Source organism: Phlebotomus papatasi, chromosome 1, assembly GCF_024763615.1.
Source record: "Phlebotomus papatasi isolate M1 chromosome 1, Ppap_2.1, whole genome shotgun sequence".
In the NCBI taxonomy this organism is placed as follows: Eukaryota; Metazoa; Arthropoda; class Insecta; order Diptera; family Psychodidae; genus Phlebotomus; species Phlebotomus papatasi.
The window spans coordinates 1971041-1994367 of NC_077222.1; the positions used below are offsets into that span (position 1 = coordinate 1971041).

General features: G+C 31.7%; 1 protein-coding gene across 7 annotated transcripts in view; it reads right to left on the reverse strand.

The window, feature by feature from the left end:
• LOC129799873 (tyrosine-protein kinase Fer) overlaps window positions 1–23327 on the reverse strand; it is a 31451-nt gene extending 8124 nt beyond the window's left edge. Inside the window, exons 1-11 of one of the 7 annotated variants that reach the window (XM_055844144.1) lie at window positions 22911–23327; window positions 17368–17603; window positions 17183–17224; window positions 15512–15847; window positions 12412–12602; window positions 7441–7537; window positions 7169–7364; window positions 6962–7099; window positions 4534–4788; window positions 4305–4473; window positions 1927–2097 (exon numbers count right to left, since the gene is read on the reverse strand). In XM_055844144.1, coding sequence (XP_055700119.1) covers window positions 1927–2097; window positions 4305–4473; window positions 4534–4788; window positions 6962–7099; window positions 7169–7364; window positions 7441–7537; window positions 12412–12602; window positions 15512–15707 — 1413 coding nt within the window. In that variant the 5' untranslated portion in view covers window positions 15708–15847; window positions 17183–17224; window positions 17368–17603; window positions 22911–23327. The other 6 variants (XM_055844146.1, XM_055844143.1, XM_055844149.1 and 3 more) reach the window with 6 other exon arrangements.

The following is a 23327-nucleotide window of genomic DNA, read 5'->3' on the forward strand; positions in this document are numbered from 1 at the left end:
CAGATGGTTCGACTATAACAAAATTATTTGTTAAAATTTAATCAATTTTAACGAAACAGTTCGTTGTCTCCCACATTGTCTCATTTTTTTATGCAAATAAGTTCTATTTTTCATGAACTTTTGGCATTTTATTTTTTTAAGTGCTTAGACAATATTTTACTAAATAAAGTTAAAAAAAAATAACATAACACTAAAGATCCAAAAAAGTTTAAAATTGTTGTAGATTATCATATAATTAATTATTTAATAATGAAAAAAATGTGGAAATTACCGCTCTAAAACTTTTCCAAAAATCTAAAGTTTGCCAAATCGCCGCTAGGTTTGCTAAATTCGTTTAAGGGAGCTTTTTAAATTACAAAACTCTACAGTGAGTTCCGCTTCCAAAGAAATTCTCGGGACTGAAAAAAAACCCGCGAATTCACTCCAGTGACACAGAAAAATTGCATACCCACAGGAGAGCTCTTGGGAATAAGTTACAGAAACGCCGTGATGTTTGGAAAACATTTTCGGCGTCAATTTTTCAGCCTATTTTCAGCATCAACGGTTCGAAAGAAATGTATTTAAAATATACCGTACGAAAAATATTTCCATATATTTAGGGGCATTTCAAAAATTATTTTATAAATGAGCCCTCAATAATAGGCAATTCATTTCAAATTCATTCAATCCGTTTTCACTTAAGCCGGAACTCCCTGTACATGAAACAGTTGAAACGTGTATGCTTCACAGTCTTCATAGTGATCAATGGTGAATCATAAAAGAAAGGTTTCATTTAAGATTTATAAAAAAAAAGTTGTCGCAATATTTTAAAAAATTTTCCATATACAATTGCTTACATAATTTCTTCTCCATGCAAAAAAAACAAGCGAGATCCGGCATTTAAATATCCGTAATTGTATAGCTTGAAATGAAAGCATTTAGTCTACTTTTTTTCTTTTAAATTTATTATTATTAGAGAAAATTAAACATGCAAAATTGGCTAAAGCATCAAATACTCACGCAATCAATTTCTGTGTAAAAGTGATTGTGAATGTTTTGGGTATTATCAATCAATGAAGCGTCACAATTGCATAAATCTTGTTCTCCATGCTTAGTCATCTGAGAAAGTTCTTTCACCAGCATCGTCTGACCAATTGGTCTCAGGCAGTGCTGGCACATATTGGAACTTTTCTTGCCTCTCTGAAGATTAAATTTGAACTTGGACTTGATATGGCTAAAGCCACGGAGTTTTTTCTTGTGGATTTTCAGCTCCAATGGCTCCAAATAATCTTCAGTGTGAATTTTGGTGGATTGGCTGCCAGATTGCGGATCATTTATAATTAGAGATGTGTCATTGCTGGACGCAATTGAACTTTTAATACTTGTATTCTCACTTGAAATGTCGGTTGAGGATTGTTTGGAATTGTTGCGAAATGATGTAAGGATTGATACTAATTTTCCTTTTTTTCGATCCTCAAGACCAGGATGAGGAGGAGGAGAAGGAGGTTTGTCGGGGTTTTTCGGTACTTTGGAACTTCCTTTCAATCCGATACTTTTGAATTTTGTGTTTATATCAAAGTCTCGCATTAAATCGTCAAAATGCAAGATATTAGCGAGGATTGTTCCTTTAGAAGTTGAGGGATCAGGTTCTTTTGCTACCTCAGCGTCTTTTTTATGCTTCTCCGAGCATATTTCTTGAATTGATGATGAAGCAAATTCGCACTTTTCCTCAGGGAATGCCTCCCAATCGTCTATTTCAATGTTAATTTCTGCATGTGTTTCACATTGATCGTGTTCTTTGATCTCTGATGCGTATTTTATTGTGAATTTGTCTGTTTTTGAATTTTTATTAATTCTTGCGTGATTGTTAGTATCAACATCAACATAGATATTGTCAGTCACAACAAAATCTTCACTCAGGGGATCTCTCATTGGTAAACTATTTACCGAGGATGATGCTAGACTACTAAGTGATCGTGTTGTTAGGGAGGCTCTTGTGGAGCATGGAGTTCGTTCTGGTGTCGGAAGTGGTTGAGATTTTCGCCTGAATGGCGATCTAATAAGGCTCATGACTTCAGCTCCTTTTTGGAAAATGTATGATGATGAACTTGGTGTTACCTAAAGCAAATTATGCCCAACCACCAAAAGAATATTTTGTTTTTTTTTTAGACAATATTATTTACCATCACCCAAACGGCAGTGGCGTCGCAAGAGGTTTCACTGGGTGCCATTACAAAGGGTAGAACCGGTAGAACCTTTATCGGATTAACAGTTCACAATCGATTTATTTTTTGTGTTAATTGATAGGGTCTAAAACCTTCTCAAAACTACGTAGAATATAATTGAATTCTGGGGTGGAATGATAACTTTTCGATACTGTCGAATCGATAGTATCGATAAGTCTATATCTCTTAGATTAAGTCAATGATGTCTTTTTACGCATCGTTAGGCCATTTATTGTGACATTCTTCAGAAAATTTGACAGTTGCTAAATATCTACAAAAAGTACGGTTTTCGTTTATTTTTTTTTCAGAATCGACAGTCGATACTATATAGAAAATGAATTATCATGTCACACCTGGGGTGACATGATAACTTATTTTCGACACTATCGACTGTCGATTCTGGAAAATTTAAATGATAGCTACACTTTCTGTAACTAATACAGATGTTTATGAATAGTCTCATTCTTTGAAGTCTTAAAAAGTCGACATTCACTTAATCTAACAGATATAGATTTATCGGTACTATCGATTCGATAGTATCGAAAAGCTATCATTCCACCCCTGGTTTCAAATAATAATTGGTTAATGACCGGTTCATAACCGTTTAAACCCGCTTCAGACTTGTTCAGAATTTCAAGACCTTTCAAATGAACCCATATTTGCCCCAATCGGTCGAGAAATACACCTTCTAAAGGCTATTAACTTCTGACATTCAAAACGGTAAAAAGAATAATTCAAGGTCATTTTCTTTTATGGACGAAATATCCGCTTGACTAACTTTAAAACATGTTTAAAACTCAGAAAATATGGAAATATGCTTTTCAAAACTTCAATTTTTTTTTTAAATCGTGACATATTGAAACATGACTTTCCATAAAACATGGAAATACATGCATTAATTTCTAAAATGTACAACATTTTTTATTGGAATAATTTCTTGCAGAGAGCTTGATTCAATTTCTTTGGAATGAAATTTAATAATTGTGATCGTTGTATTAATTTTAATTTAACATGACTTAAGTAACGTCACGTCCTTAATTCGGAAAAACTGAATCATATTACCATGTCAAAAAATCTCTTACTTATTAGGTTCAGAATTCCGTCTTACAAAATTCCTGTAAATCCTTGGATTTTCCTCTACAGAAAAATGAAAATTTAGTGGTGCTTTTTACGAAACTGCCCTGGCTTGCGTAGCTTCGCACAACATTTTGCCCACCTATATAGGCTACAGTTTTCTCGGAAACATTACACCGGACAAAAAAAATTGGGTATCACTGCCTTTTTTGGATGAAATTCATTTAGCAACATGGAAAAAAATCAGCTTTTACGAAGCTACAACATTACGGAGCTGCAAAACCTTCCTCTGTATTTCCATTACTGTACAATGTTTCAATGTTTTACGCTATTCCGAAAATTACTAGAGTTTCAAAATAAAGGAAAAAGGTAAAGATACGCCAAATTAAAGGAAACGTCCATTTGTCGAATATTCTGCCCCGCCCAAATCCTGATGCGCTATAACGAAGTTGTTGAAATTTTTGGTCAAAGAAAAAGTGTGCGAAAAGGAAAACCGCGTTCATTTAAAAGCAACGCACCCTTGTATATTTTTGTCTCCGCCCACTTGAAAACAACGCCCATTTGGAAGCTTCGCTAATTTTTTGTATATTTAGTCCCCGCCTAATACCTGAACTTTTATACGATATTCGAAAAAATATATTCGAAATTCTAGAGAAAGGGCAAATATAATGATACGCCCATACGGAGGCCACGCCTACTAATCGTTGCTACTGTCCCCACCCACAACATCAACTTTTCTTATGCTTTTATGATTGCTAAAAACTGTCAAAGTAATAAAAATGAGAAGTCTTGCCAGAAAACACTAATTTTCATTTTATTTATTTAAATTTTACTACAAAGGGGAGGGGTCAACGCCTTGTAAAAGTCGCACCGGGTGAAAACCACCCTAGCGACGCCACTGCCCAAAAGCACCTTTTTTCTAACTAAAATAACAAAGTATTATACAATGAGCTAGATATAGAAGAAAATCCCAATCCATTGATTTTTCCACTAAGAATTAATAATGGAGAAAATTACAAGTCTTACCGGTTGATCAACATGGGTGCTCTCGATAAAATTCTGCTCTACTGATATATCATCACATCCAGATGGTAGTTCTTCGCAGCCCAAATCATTGAGTGCAGTCTTAATCATATCGACTAATTTGAGTGTCTGTTTTTCCTGACATCGCAATGCATTGATATCTTTAGAATACCTGGTGGATTCACGTTTTAGTTAAAATGGGGTAATTTTCCACGGCAAATAAATCACTTACTTGTTGGCATCTTTGCCAATTCCATTGATACCATTATTTGACTGCATTGTTGGGGTTTGTGTGCCAGATTCAGCTGCCAATTTGATTTGCTTCTCTTGAGTCTCTTTGACGGAATTTTCAAGATCACTTAAACGTGATCGTAGCCAATCCACCGTTAAATTGTCCACAGTTAGTGTATTGGGCTGGAGTTTACCCAATGTGTCCTCAATTAATGCCTCATCGAACTCAAAGATGATCGGATTTGCCGGAGATGTTCTAGTAACAGATAAATACATTGTAATTATGGTTCTTCAACTTTCCTATTTAATGATAACTCGCTTTGAGACACACTGACATAGAACTTCTTTGCTATGCTGAGATTTTCTTTGCTAACAATCGAAAAAGTGCAAAATTAAATCATTTTTAATTGCATAAAAATGGTAAAAAGTTCTTTTTAAGCTCGAAAGACTGGGTTTTTAGCCAAAAATGAGGTTAAGTTGTCTGACCTGTTTCATAGTAACACCTTAAATTATGTCAATACATTTAAAATTTGAGATATTTCAATGTTTACGGGTTTCTAAAATTCTAACCTAATTCATAAACTACAAAAAATGAAATTAATCACGGCTTTTTCATCGGATTTTGTAGAAATCTAACTTTAAAATTTTGAAAAATTGCATTGCTGGGAATTTAAGGAATTAACCAACAATGAAGTGTTTCCTACACAAATACACGGCATTTGCTTCAATATGGATATAAATTTCTCTAGTGTATAGAGGCTATTTTGAATCTTCGATCTATAGTTTATCTGTGTCAAGTCACATAACCTCAAAGTTTGTTGTATAAAATTAAAAGATATCGTTAATACCTTATTTACTTAAGAATTTCTTAGTCAATTTTAAAAAACACATAGCTTATCGGAAAGCTAAAATAATCTCTAAAAGTATTTTCTATATTTAAATTTGAAGAATTGCTTTTAATAAAAAATTCTTCAAAACTAACCCCAAACTAACCTAAAATTTTAGTTGTATTAAGGGATAGTCGACGGTGATGAAACTGGAGCTAGGTTTTTCAGGACAATTTATTCTTCCGGTGAGCGGCGGAATTTGTTGATCAAATCCTATGAATCAAAAACAAAAGTTTTCCAACGCTCACCGGAAGGACAGATTGTCCTGAAAAACCTAGCTTAAAATTTTTGGGGATTTAAATTGCAATTGAATTTCAGAATTAGAGCTCAGAAAAATACTGAACATTTTAATGATCAAGGAAAATGGAGCTTACTGCAAAGTTCAGGAAGTTCTCTTCATTTTTTTGTATCTAACTAACCTCAAACTTTGCGGTTTCTTACAGGAATATTTTAAAATTTGGAAATAAAATTTTTAAAACTTTAATTTTAACCAAATTTCAATTAATTTGACTGAATGAATATAGGGAAAAATGGTTTTCCGAGTGTCAAAAAACATGTGTTACAAAAATAGCTTAAAATTTATTTTTATTGAGTGATACCTCCTACAAATGGTAAAAACAAGTAGATGAAACTTCCATCTAAGTGGTGATGCCCAAATTTTTGTGTCCGGTGTAGTGTTTCCGGGGAAAATGAGGCCTACAGAGGTTGGAAAAAATGGTACGAAGCAGAGTTAAACCGGACACATTCGTAAAAAATGCTACTAGATTTTCATTTTCCTTTAGAGGAAAATCCAAGGACTTCCAGGAATTTTGTGAGGCAGAATTATGAACCCAATAAGTAAGAATTTTTTTTGATATAGTGATATAATTGATTCGGTTTGTGTGGCATTCAGTAAAAAATCTTAAATCTTAGACTCCTTTTTTAATACGAACCTTCAAAACCTTCCCCTATACGAAAATTTCTTATGAAATTTTCTAAATAAATTATGAAGATTTTCTTAGCGGAAATCCTAGGGAAAACCCCCAAAACTGGAGAAAATATTTCAAAAATTGAGAAAATATCGTGGAAAACTTTTACGTAAATCTATTGTTTCAACTTCGACATGGATGTTCTATGAATGCTACTAAAAGTAATGGGATTGCAATATTTTAACATAACCTCAAAACTCAAAATCCTGCATACCTTCCAGTCCTGCCAGTGTTACCTTTATTTAATTTTGCTTTTTCGAATGCAAGGGAAGAGTTTTAACGACCTAAACTTCTGTCGAATTTATAAACTTTGTTAGAATATGTATATCGAAAATTATTGTAAAATCCTTGAAAAAATATTCAACATAACCTCAAAGTTTATTATTTTATTTGTAAGGTTATCGTTTTTCCAAATAAATATAAGCCTTATTTTTTTTAAATTCCTAAAGTTTTTATAGGTTTTCTAAGACGTAAAAGTGAAATTGTTAATCCAAAAAACTTTTTTTAAAAAAATTGTAATATTTTTCCTTATACTGAGTTCTATGTCAATGTGTTTCCATTATTTATTTCTTACTTGTGTTTCTCCGTAAACTCCCTATATTCTTCGGCTGGATTAACGTGGACAATACTGTGTTCAATACGTTTCTGTATGTCTCTAAATTTGTCTGATGTAAAATCACTATGTTGACAAGCTTCTTGCAGAATATTCTTCCTGTGAAGAGACAATAAAAGTCATTGTTATCTTTGCATAAATTTATGTAAATTTTTCCCAATTGTTTACCAAGTTTGAATAAAGCCTTCTTGAAGTGATTGTTGATGCTCCAGAAGACCAGGTAGAAGAACTGTCCTAAAATCCTGCTCTACTTCCACAGCTTCAGTGATCAGTAGAACATATTCATTGTGGGCTAAATGTAATTTTCTACATGCTTTCTGGTATTTGTCTCTGACATCGTCCAATTTTCGCCCAGATCTTCCGGCTAATTAAGAAAAAGAAAACCATGTTAATTGGCGATTATAAAAAAATAAGAAGCTTTATATTGCAATTAAATTCACCTTTAATGTAATGCTCTTCAAATCTCGACCGAAGACCCTTGTAATACTCCAAGTGTTTTTGGTATTCTGTCTTCTTCTTTGCCACTTCTTCCGTGAGCTGTAAATAATTTTTAATACAGTTTTAATCATGGTTTATTGTAATAAAAAAAAGAACATGCACAAAAAAAATAATGAATTGAACCAGATTAATAAAATAATTTCAGTATGATTATTAAATTAATGTTGAATGAAATTATGCTCGTGTGAGTAACATTGAATTTCATATATCGCACATTTGCAAAGGAAGGGGCGCAACTCAGGGCAGAGCATTCTCATACATTTTCCGTACAAAAATGTGGTATATTTTTTCTTAAGTGGTTTTTTAGTTTTGGTATAAAACCAAATGCAATCATTTTAAAACTTTTACCAAATGAAAGAGTATCTAGTGTTATATTATTAGCACAAAATTTATAATAATTACACGAGGGTAATAGTTCCTAAAACCTTTATGAAAAGACGTAAAATTCGCAATTTTTTGAATTTTTCTGACAAATTTTCTATCTGTAACACCAGTAAAATTTTAAATTTAATAAAAATATATTCTCTGTAGGGGAAAGTGACCATGCTTGATACGATCCAAGCTTGATAATAACTATTTTTTTCCTATGTTAATCAATAGTTATAACTCATCGCAATATATTTCAATAGCTGGTGCTAAGCCTTACATTTCCTAAAAAAATTAGGATCCTAGCTCTTTTTTCCTAGTTTCAGGAAGCAAAAATCAAAAATAGGCCCAAAACTGTAATTTCGATACATGATATTTCATAAGTATTTCTTAATTAATGTCGCTGTTCACGAAAACTACTATCATAGGCACATAGAGGGGTCATCAGCACTAATATTTATGTAAAAATATTTTTACTTGGTGGACACTGTTTTTGTGGGTGGTAACAAATTCATAAATTCTACTTGTGTCCATCCTATATTTTAAGAAGGGTCCATGAATGATAATTTTAATGTGGCAACTATATCATTAGATGTGATTATTTCATAATTACACATATTGCAATCCGCCAATTTTATCGACAATTGACATAATCTTCAACCCTGTTGCCTGAATTTTAAGGTTGCAGAATGACATTTTCATGGACTCAAAGTGAAAAAATGGTTTTCGCTAGCGCCCTAATGTCATAAAAACATGACTTAGAAAAATTACATAAAAGTGATTTTAAAACTAATAACCAGTCATATAAACGATTTAAGCAGATAGATTAGAGTTTCGTCTAAATATTGATGTGCAATCTTTTGTATCCGGTGAATTTTTTGCAGTGAAAATGGGCCTCCGAATTGTCGAATCAATTATTATACAGGAAGGCCCCGGACCCAACTTGTATAAAAATCGCTACTGAATTTCCATTTTCTTCTTGAGGAAAATCTAAGGATTTCCAGGAATTATTTGAGGTTCGATTATGAACCTAATAAGTGAGACATTTTTTTGTCATAGTGCAAGAATCGCTTCGGTTTGTGTGTTAATCAGAAAATAATCACAAACCTTGGACATCATTTTACAGTATCAAGCATGGTCACTTTCCCCTATATGTGGCTGCCATTTCGTGTTTTATTTATTTTTGTGGGATCTAAAGCTTAAAAATTATAAATAATTTAAGAAAAATATACCATTTCTGAATTAAAATGCTCCATCTGTTAGTTAATCTTCCTACGGCGCAACTTGGTTTTTGGATAAATTTTTAAAAGACGTAATGAAACTCAGAAATAGCTTAAAGAGTTAATTTGTAAAGATTTATTTAATTATTTTCTTGTATAAAAATTTTACTATAACTTGTAGGAAAAATAAAATTTTTTAGTGAAGGCATAAGGAAAGTGTGGAAGAGGTTAGGAAAAATTATCAAAATCTATACGAATTGCAAGATATACAGAAACCTGAAAGAAATCTTAATTGGTGAAAAATTCCGGCCATTGTGTTAATCACATGCGTTCAGTGCACATGTTGATAATTGAATGAATCATTTTTTAAGTTACATTACGAAAACCTTACGTTTTTGTTTTAAGAAACTTACGATTAAATATCTTACGTATGTTTTCTGAGGAGTAGTTTAAAAGAAGTCTGTTATAACAAAGCTTTCATTCTCCGTAAACTTTAAGGGAACATATCGGAAAAACTATGTTACTTAGTTAATAAAATTCTGGCTTAAGTTACTATGGTAACGGCAAAATAAAATTTATGTCAGTGGAGTAATTGTATTGAGCAGTTGATTAATTAAAATGATCAGTAAATATCAATTTTTAAATGCCAAATATTGTACTTTCAATGCATAATGAAATACTGTTCGCAAAGGAAAAATTATGAAACTATTTTAAAACTCAGTATTACCAGTATTATCAGTATTACAATATTTTACAGGCCAAAATGAACTATTTTACTGACCACGAATATTTTAGCCTTTTTTATTTAGTTATCATTGTTACTAATCATCTTCATTCTAAGGCAAAGAACGCTTAAAGATTTTACCTAAAGATTTAGTATCAAAATTAAAGCTTGTCGGTCTTGAATTCAGGCTAAAAAGATGTTTCATCTTTGAAGAATTGTGATTTTCAAAAGATACTACAGAGCAGTTTTTAAAATTAAAAAAAAAAATCTTAGAGGACTTTTAAATTTTCCTCTCAGCTTCTTATTGTGAAGCTTGTTGCATTTTAGCTTAAAGAATTAAAGGAATTTGATACTTTTAAAATTAAACATCTTTATTGAAGAATACGAATCGGCTTTCAAGCTCCATTTAAAGATTTACGGCCTAAATTTGAATGGATTATTGATAATATTAACACTAAACCTATCAAGATCCGGTCAAATTGATCAGTTTAAAAAAAAAAATTAAAATTAACATGTAACATATTTTTCAGTGTTTAAATTTTAAGTTTTTCATCTTTTCCAATAAAAAATTGTTGAGTATTCTACTCTACTTCTGTCTGTCATTTGACCGAACTCCCCAGGAAAAAAAGGCCAAAAACAGTCGGAAGGTTTCGTGTTAATTGATTTTTCTCTACACTGACAAAAAAAACGGGGGTGCGAATAACTTTTTTTCCTCATAACATTAACACTTTTAGGTGTAAAAATATATCAACATTTTTTAATGTTAATTTTACACATTTTAAAGCATAAAATTGAAATGAAAAAGGGTAACTTTAACCCCTAATACACCTAAAAAGTATAATATTTAAACCGATTTCAGATCAATACTGCAGAGTAAAATAAACATTTCCTGAATGTTACTTTAATTTTTCGGATTTCTCTCATTGTATGAAAAAGAGAAATTTGGATCTAGAATTGGTAATTGTGGTTAGTTTTTCTGGATCCTCAGTAACTTGTTTTCAAGGCTTTTGCACATTGAAAAAAAAAACCTGAGTTAAAATTTAGGTTCAAAAGGTGATTTTGAAGCACACATTGCAAAGAAATTTTTACAGAAAATTAGAATTTTGAAGTAAATTTGTTCAATATGTAGACTATTTCTTCAAATTTTTAATTCAAATTTGAAGAAATTCAGTTTGAAGTTCTTGCTCAAAAAGTAATTGTTACATCTTAAGGTCTCTACACACTAGGAGAAATTTATTTCAAAACTGTTTTTTAAAGAAAATTTCCCATATCTGGGCAGACACGTCAATTTTTTTAAAGCGATTTTTGGCGAAAATTGCTTCTGGCCTCCACACATTATAAGAAATTTCTTTAAAAAATGCCTTTTTAAAGAAAATTTTCCCTAACCTTGTAGGCAGAAACGTCAGAATTAGAATTTTTAGAAGGAATTTTTGACGAAATTCCTTCTAGTGTGTAGACACCATTGGACGATTTTCGTCAAAACTATTTTGAAGTCTGATTTTGATGAAAACTTTTTCAAAGTATTGGGGCTTTTATGGCTGCTACACACTGTAAGAAGTTTCTATTAATATTTGGGATATTGAAGCAATTTTATTACGCTTTTCTCTGAAGGATTGTCAAAATGTCTTCAATAATGGCGAATATAGACATAAATTTGTTATGGCCTCTACACACTAGAGAATATTATGTCCATATTGAAGAGTTTTTCCTACACTAGCGTAGGGAATTTTCTTCAATATGGACATAAATTTCTCTAGTGTGTAGAGGTCATTAGTGTGTAGGGGCCATTATGACCTTTACATGCCAGAGAAATATGTCCATATTGATGCAAACTGCCTACAGCTGTGTAGGAAAAACTGTCAAATATGAACGATAAATTTGTCTAGTGTGTGGGGGCCATTAGGAAAATTTATTAACTTTATTGATTAATTAAGGATATTGGTAATTTAATAAATATACTACTTAAATTTACAAATGATTAATGCCATTTTTATTGCAATTGTGCGATATAGACTTCAATTATTGGTGGAAACTCCATCATTGGGTATTATTTGTGCTATATAAACCCATTTACTTTGCATGAAAAGAGACTGGTTGATTAACATCACTTGACATTAAAATAACACAATGTGGCGTAAAGTGAAGAAAAGCAATTTCTCACGCCTTATATTTCTTGGGGGGGCTTTGGCAGAAAAAAAAATATATTGAATAGACTATGAAATTTGCATTGTTGATGAATATGTGCTTTCTTTCATCTCTATGCTGATTTTTTTTCCTCTCTATCCTCTTCGATATGTCAGAAATTTATGATCTCATGATGAATATAGAATATTAAAATAGTGTCAGAGAAAATAATCTTTGATCATTTACTCTCGGCGAATGTTGCAGAAATTGTAATAAATTGAACTGTTGTGGAATTTTGCCAATTCTTAACATTGTCGCTATGTAACAGTGGCCTGTGTATTATTTTTAATTTAAAACTTTTTTTGAGAATGTGCCTCACTCATAAAATGTTATATTTTTAATCCCACTGATTGTTGTAGAATTCACTCGATTTTATTAGATTTTTACAACATTTTTTAAGTTCTTCTAAAACAACTTACATGATTAAATTTAGTTGCAATACGACTATGTTCCTCTTGATATGTCTTTCGAGCCTTTCGCTTGTCTTGGTACAGCTGAGTCAATTTGTCCTGGCACAGAAGCTCCAAGAATTCAGCATTGCATTTTATATGTTTAGCTGTTTGTTCTACTTCCTCCATGAGTGTTCGCCAGGCCTTCGTAATGAGACTCCCTGAAATTGAAAGTTGTTTTTCATTTAAAAAAAATTATCAAAAAACAAAAAAACAAGATTAATTCAGTTGCAATAGATAAATTTATGCGAAAGACGAAAGGGAAAACACTGTGAACAAATTTTTGGACTATGCAATTGAATAAATGGATAAAAGATGCCACAATAGAGATTTTCACTTTCAGACTTGGACGAAAACAAACTCTTTTTGAGTAAATAAATATACAAATGTAAATATTTCAATAAGTAAATATATATAATTGTTGCAATTTTGTAGAAATGAAACATTGAAGATTTGTAAAACTATCGCTAGTGGCATTGTGAGTCATGAATGAGATGAACATAGCCTCAAAGATATTAAAAATAACCTCAAAAATTTGCGTAAAACATTGAGACTCTTAAGAGTACCACTAGAGGGACTATATTAGCCATATTTTAATGTAACCTCAATCTTTTCTTTAATTAACCAAAAAAAACGGAAACAATATCGCAATAGATTGAAAATGCTGTTGTTTTTAACATAACCTCAATTATTTTAAATATAACCATAAATTCAATATAAACGTATTTTTCTTATTAGTTCTACAATTCTTCTTGGGACATGAAAACTTTTAAAAGCACCTCAAGATGAACTAAAGCAGAGGTGTGCAAGAACCGTTTGAAACCGAACAAACGTCAAATGAAACTTGTACGTCAATGGTTAAAACGCTATCTGAATAAACTTATTTTGACGTTTATTTAGTTTTAAACAGTTCTTGCGCACCCCTGACTGAAGGCTGAACTAAAATCACAGATTTTACTGCTCTTACTCAAAGAGAGCAGTATCTATAATACATTTTTACGTTTTTTTACCGGACTACAAAGCTAACTGTAAGAGATATTTACGTTCGATATTCCGTGACCCCCTTTTTCCCTTCCAAAACCAGTTTTTTTTTTAAGTTTCTTCGGAAACAGCTCCAACGACTTCTTTCATCTTCGGATAGGTTTTGAAGGGAACCCAGATGAACATTTCGTATATGCATGTCAATGACCGGATAATTCGTTATTTTGAATTTTTGAACCGATACATACGCAATAATTACGAGAGAAGGTTTTTCACCCTGAGTTTTATCTCTGATTTCGAGTATTCCGCAAAGCTGGGACGCTTTGCCATCTCTTTTTTTACCATAACCTAAAAATATTTTGTAAAAATTTCAAAGATAGGGTAAAGTGATATAAGTTGGACATAGTGTTAGATGTTTGACAATTCGCCGGTACAAGTTGGTCAGGGCTTTTTTCTTAATAAATACAGTACAAAATTTGTTTGGAAACCAAATTATAAAACTAAAGCATTAAAAATATGCAAGAAATAATGAAGTACTAAATTTATCAAGAAAAAAAACCCTGTCCAACTTGTACCACTTTACCCTAATTTAATTTAAAGGTGTTTCATACAAAATCATATGATTTTTATGCTTAAAATTAGGCTAATAATTGATTAAATAATTATGGAAGGTGCAAAAATTTTGGAAATTTTGCAAAAGTATCTCTAGAAATGGTAGAATCTCTTAGTTTTTAAACATAACCTCAAAGTTCTTAGGCATCATTTCAAAGTATTCTACAGTCTTTTATTTGCAGATTTTTAAACATATTTTTTGAATCCTTAAGACCAAAATGATTTTCAAAAAAACATATTTTAAATTAGTTATAATGGCTAGATCACTTCTAGATTGGAATTGCAATTAATTTGTGTCTTATTTAGAGAATGAAGTTTAAAAATTCAATTTATGTTTGTTTTTAGGTTATTTTCAACATAACCTAACATTTGAAAACACAGTAGAGCCTTCTAAATTCGAACGCTCGCGGAGTATTTTTGACATTTCTCACCTCTCAAATAGATAGATAGATAGATATTTATTTCATCATCAATGACTTAATTCGAACGATTTCTTCAAAACTAATGAAATTTATGTGAGATTAAATTGTACTTTGAATCAAATTCCCGTACTTTTTCACAAGTATTAGTGGTAACATACTTCCTTTTCATTTTATACGATCATAATGTATGAAAACATTCAGGAAGAAGCACATAAATATGATTTTCATTCATCCAGAGAATACGAATTTTTTAACATAACCTCACAATTGAAATTTTGAATCCAAACATCGATCGAATTTGAGAGATTCAAAATTTCTACTGTATCCTCTTGGATTGAAATTTACAATCAATCAATATTAAGGACCTTTTAAACTCAAATTGACTCCCGAAATTGGATCAGGAGAATCACAGACATATTTGTAACATAACCTCAAAATTGATAATCTTGTATTTTTATGGTTATGGCTATTATGCCCAACGCACAATAACTGTTGTTTGGTAAACATGTTTTTGACATTTGAATCAGAGTGAGTGAGATCTAGATCTAGTCATCTCGCTCATTCTCATGGGAAATTTTGAAAACATGTTTACAAACAAAAGTTATTGTGCGCTGGTCATTATGAGTATCTTCTTTATTTTTGCCTAAAATGTAATGTTTTTCAACAAAATTGCATTACTTAGCAATTTTTTTGAAGTATTACTAAATACATCGCAATTTGAGTGTGTTTTGATCTTGATATAAATTTAAGATTGCGGAATTCAATGTCAATTTGTAAAGCCGAGGTATTTATGACGCTTTCTTGAAAAGGAGGAATCTCTGCTGGTAGATTGAGTAGCATGAGATCGATAAATGCATTTAATCAGTGTCAATAGAAAGTGGGAAGGCTTGTGGCATATTAATAAACAAAATCACTATATCTCTTTTAATTAGCAATATTTGACCATAGGAGGTTATTTTTTTCTGCTTCTGCTTTCAGTGTAGGCTAAATTTATAGTGGAAATCGTTTTAAATATTGTAATTTGATGGTGAATGTCGATCGAAATATTTGCTTACCATGCAGATCATCGGCTCTGTCCACCTTGAGACCTTGCTGGGCCACTTGGCCTAAGGCAATTGCGTAATCCTTGTCACATTTTGCCTTCTGGTTGATGCAACGTTTCATGGCATCCAGAAGTCTTAGCTCAGCGTCTAGACGCAAGAGCAGCGCTTCATGAGCTACCCTTCCTTGAAGTGCCGATGAGAACCCCATGTTTATAGCACTGCGTGATCTGGTTTTAGGTCTATTTAAAGCACAAGTTGCTTTGCATCATTGCACCCTTTCACTGGGCAAATATCAGGCACTTCTTACACAGTTAAAAACAAGTTCAATTGTTTGATTCACTTTTGCATCTGAGAAATATCATTGAAAAGTTACACAAAAATTGTTTTCAATTGCAAATTTGTCATGGTTTTTTTTGTCTAAAATTGAATGTGTTGAATGTGAAGGAAAATATTGTTTTTTACACATAAAACATTATGTGTTGCATAAAATTACACAATTTATTTGTACACATTATACATAAAGTTCATAAAAATTGTGCAAATTGTGTAAAAATTGTACAATTCGTTGATAGAAATCGTGTAATTTTATACAAAACGTATTTTTTGTGTAATTACATTTTCTGTAAAATTTATTACGCAATTTATTTATACAGAAAGTTCATAAAAAATTGCACAATGTGTAAGTTCATAAAAATTGTTCAAGGCGTAAAAAGAAATCGTGTACTTTTATACAAAACGTAATTTGTCTGATAAATTACGTTTTGTGTAATGTATCATGATTTATTTGTACACATTGTACACTTTACACAGAAAATTCATAAAAATTCCACAATGCGTAAGTTCATAATAATTGTTCAAAGCATACAAGGAAATCGTGTACTTCTGCATAAAACGTAATGCTTCGTGTGAAAGTATGTTCTGTGCAAAGTAACACGATTTCTTTGTACACATTTTACACTTTATACTTAAAGTTAATTAAAAATTGTGCAAATTGTGTAAAAATTGTACTTCGCAGAAAGAAAACGTGTAATTTTATACAAAATGTATTTTTCTGTACGAAATTACATTTTATGTAAAATTTATTACGCGATTTATTTATACAGAAAGTTCATAAAAAATTGCACAATGCGTAAGTTCATAAAAATTGTTCAAGGCGTAAAAAGAAATCGTGTACTTTTATACAAAACGTAATTTTTCTGTAAAATTACTCTTTGTGTAATGTAGCATGATTTATTTGTACACATTGTACAATTTACACAGAAAGTTCATAAAAAATTGTACAATGCGTAGGTTCATAATAATTGTTCAAAGCGTACAAAGAAATCTTGTAAATTTACATAAAACGTAATTTTTTGTGTGTAATTGTGTTTTGTGTAAAGTAATATAATTTCTTTGTACACATTTTACACATTACGCAGGAAATTCATAAGAAATTGTACACTTTCTGCAACATTGCAAAACTAGAATCTTCTAATTAGTGTAAATATTCATCTTTTAATTTAAAAGTATAATAACTGAGTAACATTTTACACAAAATACGGCTTTGTGTCTTTTTTTAAGATTACTTAGTATGCTTTCACATTTTACACGATTTTACTTCGGAACTACACTAAAAATTCAAATTTTGTGTAACATTGCAATGATATCTTAAGAAAAATTGTGTAATATAGTAAACTTTTTTACTGTGCACTTTAAGATCCTTTCACTGATCTTCCCTGAGTTTCACTGCAACAGGAAATAAACTGTTGATTTTTTAATTGATTTAAAATTCGTGGTACTATTTTTTCTTCGTTTTTTTCTCAAGACATTTCACACACAAATACACATGAAGATTATTTCTACAAATAAACACTCAATATTATATATACTTTGAGCTCTCCAAAAACATGACTCTGCTGTTGAATTTGGAGTTTCCAAAAGACGTTTTGGGCTCTCACACACTATGTCTCTCTTCTAAAATATGCTGGATATGTGAATTCTTTGTGGCGCATATAAACAAGTTTTTGTGTATTGTGTGACTTTCACAAAAATATATTGGTACACTTTGGCTCTTTTAGGGAGGATTTTTACTATATAGGTATGATTTCTTGTTTAAAAGGTCCCCCTAAGAGAAAGAAAAAAAAAGCAATTCTTCTAGTTTATTTTTAAAACCCAATTTGGTACCAATTGGACTTTAAAATAAATACGTGATTGTATGTTCATTCATAAAGTCAGGCAAGTAGGTAGACAAAAACAAATATATCTATAATTACACGATTTTACCATTACCACTTTGTGGAATTCAATTAGGTTTCTATATAATATTTTTCTTATCTCATTTTTGTTATCGCCTTAAAACACAGGAGTTGAGATAATAAACTCTGCAGTAATATCTGGAAAGTATTTCTCAAGTGAAAATTTGCATATCTTATCGTGTATTTATCATCTCGGGTTTAAAAAAAAAAACAAAAAAAGAAGAAAAAATTGAAGAAAAGTGTGCAAGAGAACTTGACCGGAAATTCCTCTGTTAATCACGATCAATTGACACTTCACCTTTATTTTATACAAAAGATCCGAAGCAAGAAATTAATTGAGCAAGTCTGCGCTTGTCGTTCACTTTGAGATTATTATTGAGGAGAAGAGACGCAGGAAGTAAATCGAACAGAAGGCAAATATAGACTGAAGCAAATTGTGTTGTTGAATGCTTGAATTCTTGGTGGCTTGACTAATGTAGTTCTTTGGATGTAAAGTCTCTCTCTCTCACTACTTGCTCGTGGCCAATAATCTTCTGGGATGTGGTGGTTGTATACCCGGCTGACCAGTGATAATCGTATTTTTTAAAGTGTTTTCTAAAGATTTTAATTGATTTTATCAAATTAAATAGCTCAACTCTTTCGCATCTTTTGGGACTCTACACAGTAAAAAAATGTGTAAAATTTTACTACTATAATAGTGCAAAATCGACCATTTTAGTTGTTTAATTTAAAATTGTTTAAAAAATGCACAACATTTTGGTAATTTATTGTCACGTGATTGAAAATTACCGCTATTATAGTTGAAAAATTTTCAACAATGTTGTTTAATTTGAAAATGTGTAAAATTTTAACATTATAATAGTGTGAAATCGGATAAATTAATTATTTAATTGCGATCTGTGTAAAATTTCTCACTGTTATAATCATAAAATTTTTTCAACAATGTTTCGTGAATTAAAACTGTTTGACAAATTTTAAAAATTACCACTATTATAGTATGATTACACTTTTTCACATTATTATAGTATGAAAAAATACACAACTTTATGGTATTTTTGTTACATGATCAAAAATTAACACTATTATAATGTGAAGCCTTGTGTATTTCAACCAAAGTTGTTGAATTTTGAGACAAAAGTTGTTGAATTTTTAAACAAAAGTTGTGTAAAAATTGTTGAATTTCCAATTCAGACTTATACTTCAGTCGAGATGCTTTTCATTGGGCAAAAGTCATATAGAACATCAAATATTTATATGCATAATAAGTATATCGTGAAGGTCCGAGCTTCATTTGTAATCATTTCGCATTAGGGGGGATCCCGAGTAGAGGAAAAACCAATAAAAATGTCTGAAAAGGCAAAAAAATCAAAATCTTCGAAATGAAAAGAAAATTCAACAATTAACAGAATTCAATAATTTTTGAGTTTACACATAAAAATTCAACATTTTTTAAATTACACAAGTCCAAATTCAACATCTTGAAATTCAACAACTTTAAATTAAACAATTTTAAATTAAACACATTTTCAAAATTTAACACTATAATAGTGGTGTGAAAGATTACACACTAGAATAGTGTTAATTTTTTTTACTGTGTAGTTACCCGAAGGAAAATATGGAAATTCTGGTGGTGTTCCAATGAAATGAAAAGGGGAAATGTTTTTCCAAACATTTCTTTAGTAATTCCACGTAAGATAGGATAATTTGTAATCATTTCTAATTTGGAACAAATTCTAAAGTAAAGTCGTACTTCTTCGTGGTTTTCCTTTTCTCTTATGCCTTCTGAAACAGTGGGAAATTCTCCATATTCCTAAGTAGACATGATTCTGAATTACCCCTTTTTACCTTAATCGACTTTTCTTTGTAGTGGTTCTTGTCACGACTGTTTGGTGGTTTTGGAACACGATGACGACAGGGGAAAACAGTTGAGACGGGAACCAACTGAGAACAGTCATGAGCTAAAAAAATGTTCAGAAGGTTTCCCTTTCCATTTTTTATTAGAATATCATGATAATTCCTGAGCTATAATATTTTTAATGAAAAAATCGTGGAATTGTTTTGCTACATAAAGCGGTGGTCCGGAAAAAAATCCCAAATTAATTGTGTGGGGAATTATAATAATGGAACAGTTATGGAGGCCTTATTGTTTCAGTGGATAGAGTAGTGGCTCTATGACTTTGAGGTCTCGGGTTCGAGACTGGGCAGCTGCAGATTTTTCAGCTGTTGCATTAGTCTCGAATCCAGTGAATGAATGGAAAAGTAATGCCAATGCATTGATGAACCGCCTAAAAAAGAGAGGTTGGTATAGGAAAGAAGTTTCGACATGCAGAGTTCAGTCGAATACAAATACACATTCACTGCCCAGATCCACAAACCGAGGCTGGTCTACCGTGATATAAAGCCATACTGTGTGTATCATGATGACCATGTCACATATAAGATTAATAGTAATATTAATATTAAAAAAGCTATCAAGTATTTTATCATGCCCCTCTCTCGCATTTCCCCACTATGTACAAAGTTGGAAGCCATACAATCGCCCGAAAACCAACCGAATCACAGTTGGCAGTTGGCACCCCTGAAAAATTGCTCAAATTTCCTGTAATACGATTAATACGAAAACAGTTAATACGAACAGTAATATCTTACTTATCGTATTACTCTACTAGAGTGCACTCTTTCTTACACACGTGATTTTCCATTTGAAATTTTGCATACTATACACCTCTCTTTCCGTTTTTTATGACTCTCAGTTAGTATTAATCTTATATGTGACACCACGGTCAGAACGCATACTGAGTACTGTGATATAGAGTAGGTTTACCTGCCTTGGGGGTTAAGATAGAACAGGAGAATGGGGAGTGCATAATGGACCCAAATAAGGTAGCCTGGGTGCAGCGGTTCCAAAAGGAATATAACCGACCCATAGACAAATCTTAATCTTGATCTAATAATGAAACAGGAATATTGTAAGCATGATTGCTTCGACTTTCGTCACAACAAAATGATCTCTAGTCCATTTTGAAAATATCCGAGACACTTTGAAATTCGAATAGAAAATTCCATGAACCACCTTTCGGAATTATATCGGAAAGTCAAAATGTCTCTGACTTTGGAAACAGATTTTCGAATTTTCCAAACTTTGGTTGTGGGTACACAGATTTAGCACTGGATACCACAAATGAAGGTTTTGTGAGAAATTATAAGGGGACAAGAATATTAGGAACATTGTTGTTTTGATTTTCCTCACAACTGAATGACATGATGACTGACACAACTGGACACAACGGTTAATACTCGACATATTACAAAATTGTAACAGGAAATTACTTGAGCCACCTTGTGATTTTTATCAGAAGTTAAGATTTGTCATCTTTCGTTTTTTTGGAATCTTCGAATATCCCAAATTTCGGATATGAGCACACAAAATTTGGCAGGGACCCACAAAGCTTTTAGTAAAAAGTGAAGCTATTTTCCAGTTTTCCGTGTAAAAATTTTGCATATATTGCACCGCAACTTTTAAAAATTTGTTCATAATTTTTGTATTATTTCGGCGAACATTAAGTTAATTCTCTTTAGGAAAAAACTTGCCATTATGTTTTAGTGTCTTTTTGCAAAAACCTATGGGAAAATGAATGTCTAGAGGCCTTTGGAATTGAGACTGTATTTGCACAAAATTTCGTTGATTTTCGAAAAAAATCTAACTGAGTTTCGAATTTACACACTACAATTTTGCACAAGGTTATGAAAATTTAGGAGACATTGGGTGTAAACACAAGTAGATTTTTATTCTCCAATAGTGTCTTGGATAAAAGGTAAATGGAACTCTATTTGCACAAAAAGTCGTTAATGTTCGAAGAATTTAAATTCATTTTCGAATTTTCATACTAAATTTTCGAACAACCTGCGACCCCATTGGGATAAGCGGTTGAAAATCATGATGATGATTTTCGAACAAGATAGGGAAAATTTATGAAATATTGCACTAAAAGGCTCTCAAAAGAGTTCCTCAGTAATACGAAGTGATTAAATAATGGGACAGAAAGAATAAATGTCCTTGCTTTGTGTTTTTCCTCACAATAAAGTGAAGACCAACATATTTTGATACTTGAGCACTTCGAAATTCGAACAGGATGTACTTCAGTCACTGTGCGAAAGTATTAAGAAGTAAGAATGTCTCTTTTTTGGCTTATCAAATAGATCTTCGAATTTTTCAAGATGTACTTGTGAATGATAAGATTCTGAATTTCATTTTTTTTCGAATTTCTTCGTTCGACTAGGATTCTGTAAATCAAATGTAATAAAACAACAAGCGCCACACAGCGGACATTTACCGAGTGTACCCAAGTTATTATAAAACGATTGTAAGCATTGCATTGAGTGTTGGGTAGGGTGGTCCACTAAATCCATGAGAAAAAGTCACTTGAGTTAAAGTTTATCAGTTTCTGATCAAATTTAGAACGAATTTATGGTCAGCCGGGTAATCGTGGCCAATATTCTTCTGGGATGTGGTGGTTGTATAATTGCCCCGAGGTAAAATTCTCTCTGGTTTTGAGCATAGAGTTCAGGCCTTCTTCTTGATGATGTTTTGTGTCGGTTTTCACCCAAGAAGATGGTTGTGAGCGAATAAGACAGACCACAAATACAAGTATCTTGGCACAATTTAATTTTCTCGTCTTTTCTTGTTTTATTTACCATATGCATGATATATATACTATACATCACTACGTCTTCAATATATATATATATGGGGATTTTTTTCTTACTTCTTCTTTTCTTATCCCGCTCCACTCACCAACTTCTAAAGAGAAGATATTCCTCCCAACATTATGACTTCAAGAAAATTGTACATGTATGAAAAATGTTAACCATTACCAAGTACAATATATTACATTCGCTTTAATATTCTCAACACGGAAGAATGGGGTAAATAACCCCTGTTTTATTTTTTTTTGTTCGAGTAATGAGCCAAAGAGCAACAATTGTTGCATAGAATTTTCATCTAAACACACCTTCAAGATATGACCATAAGCACAACAAGAAAAACAGTTCTCTCACTTTACTTTTAAAATATTATTCCTGGGCAAGTGGATTAAATTATTGTGATGTATTTAATAATTTATGATTGAACATTTTCACGCCCAAGTCATATATGCAATAATATTATATATGCGTACACAGGAAAAATTGTCTATTCTATTATTAGTTTCGTAATGTTGGAGTGATAAAAAAAAACAACACAAACACTTCACAAAACAACCAGATGTAATATAAAGTTGAAGAAATTTGAGGTGTAGGAGAACCGTACAACCACTTCGCACGAAATATCGTCTACAACTGACTTCCACTTGGAACTTTCTTGTAGGAATCTTTTGTATCGCGCGTTATGTACTTTTCAAAATGCGAGAAAGAGATGATTAGATACGAAACAGTCGCTCTATCGCTTCCACAAGGGGCTTAATTAAAGGTGTTTTTTGAGACCTTTACACTGCTGCCAACCTTATGAAGTTGGACAGCTATTTCAGTTTCCCAACACCGATTTTTTAGATATACATAAAAAAATTTATCAATCGTTTTAAATCACTTTCAAAATT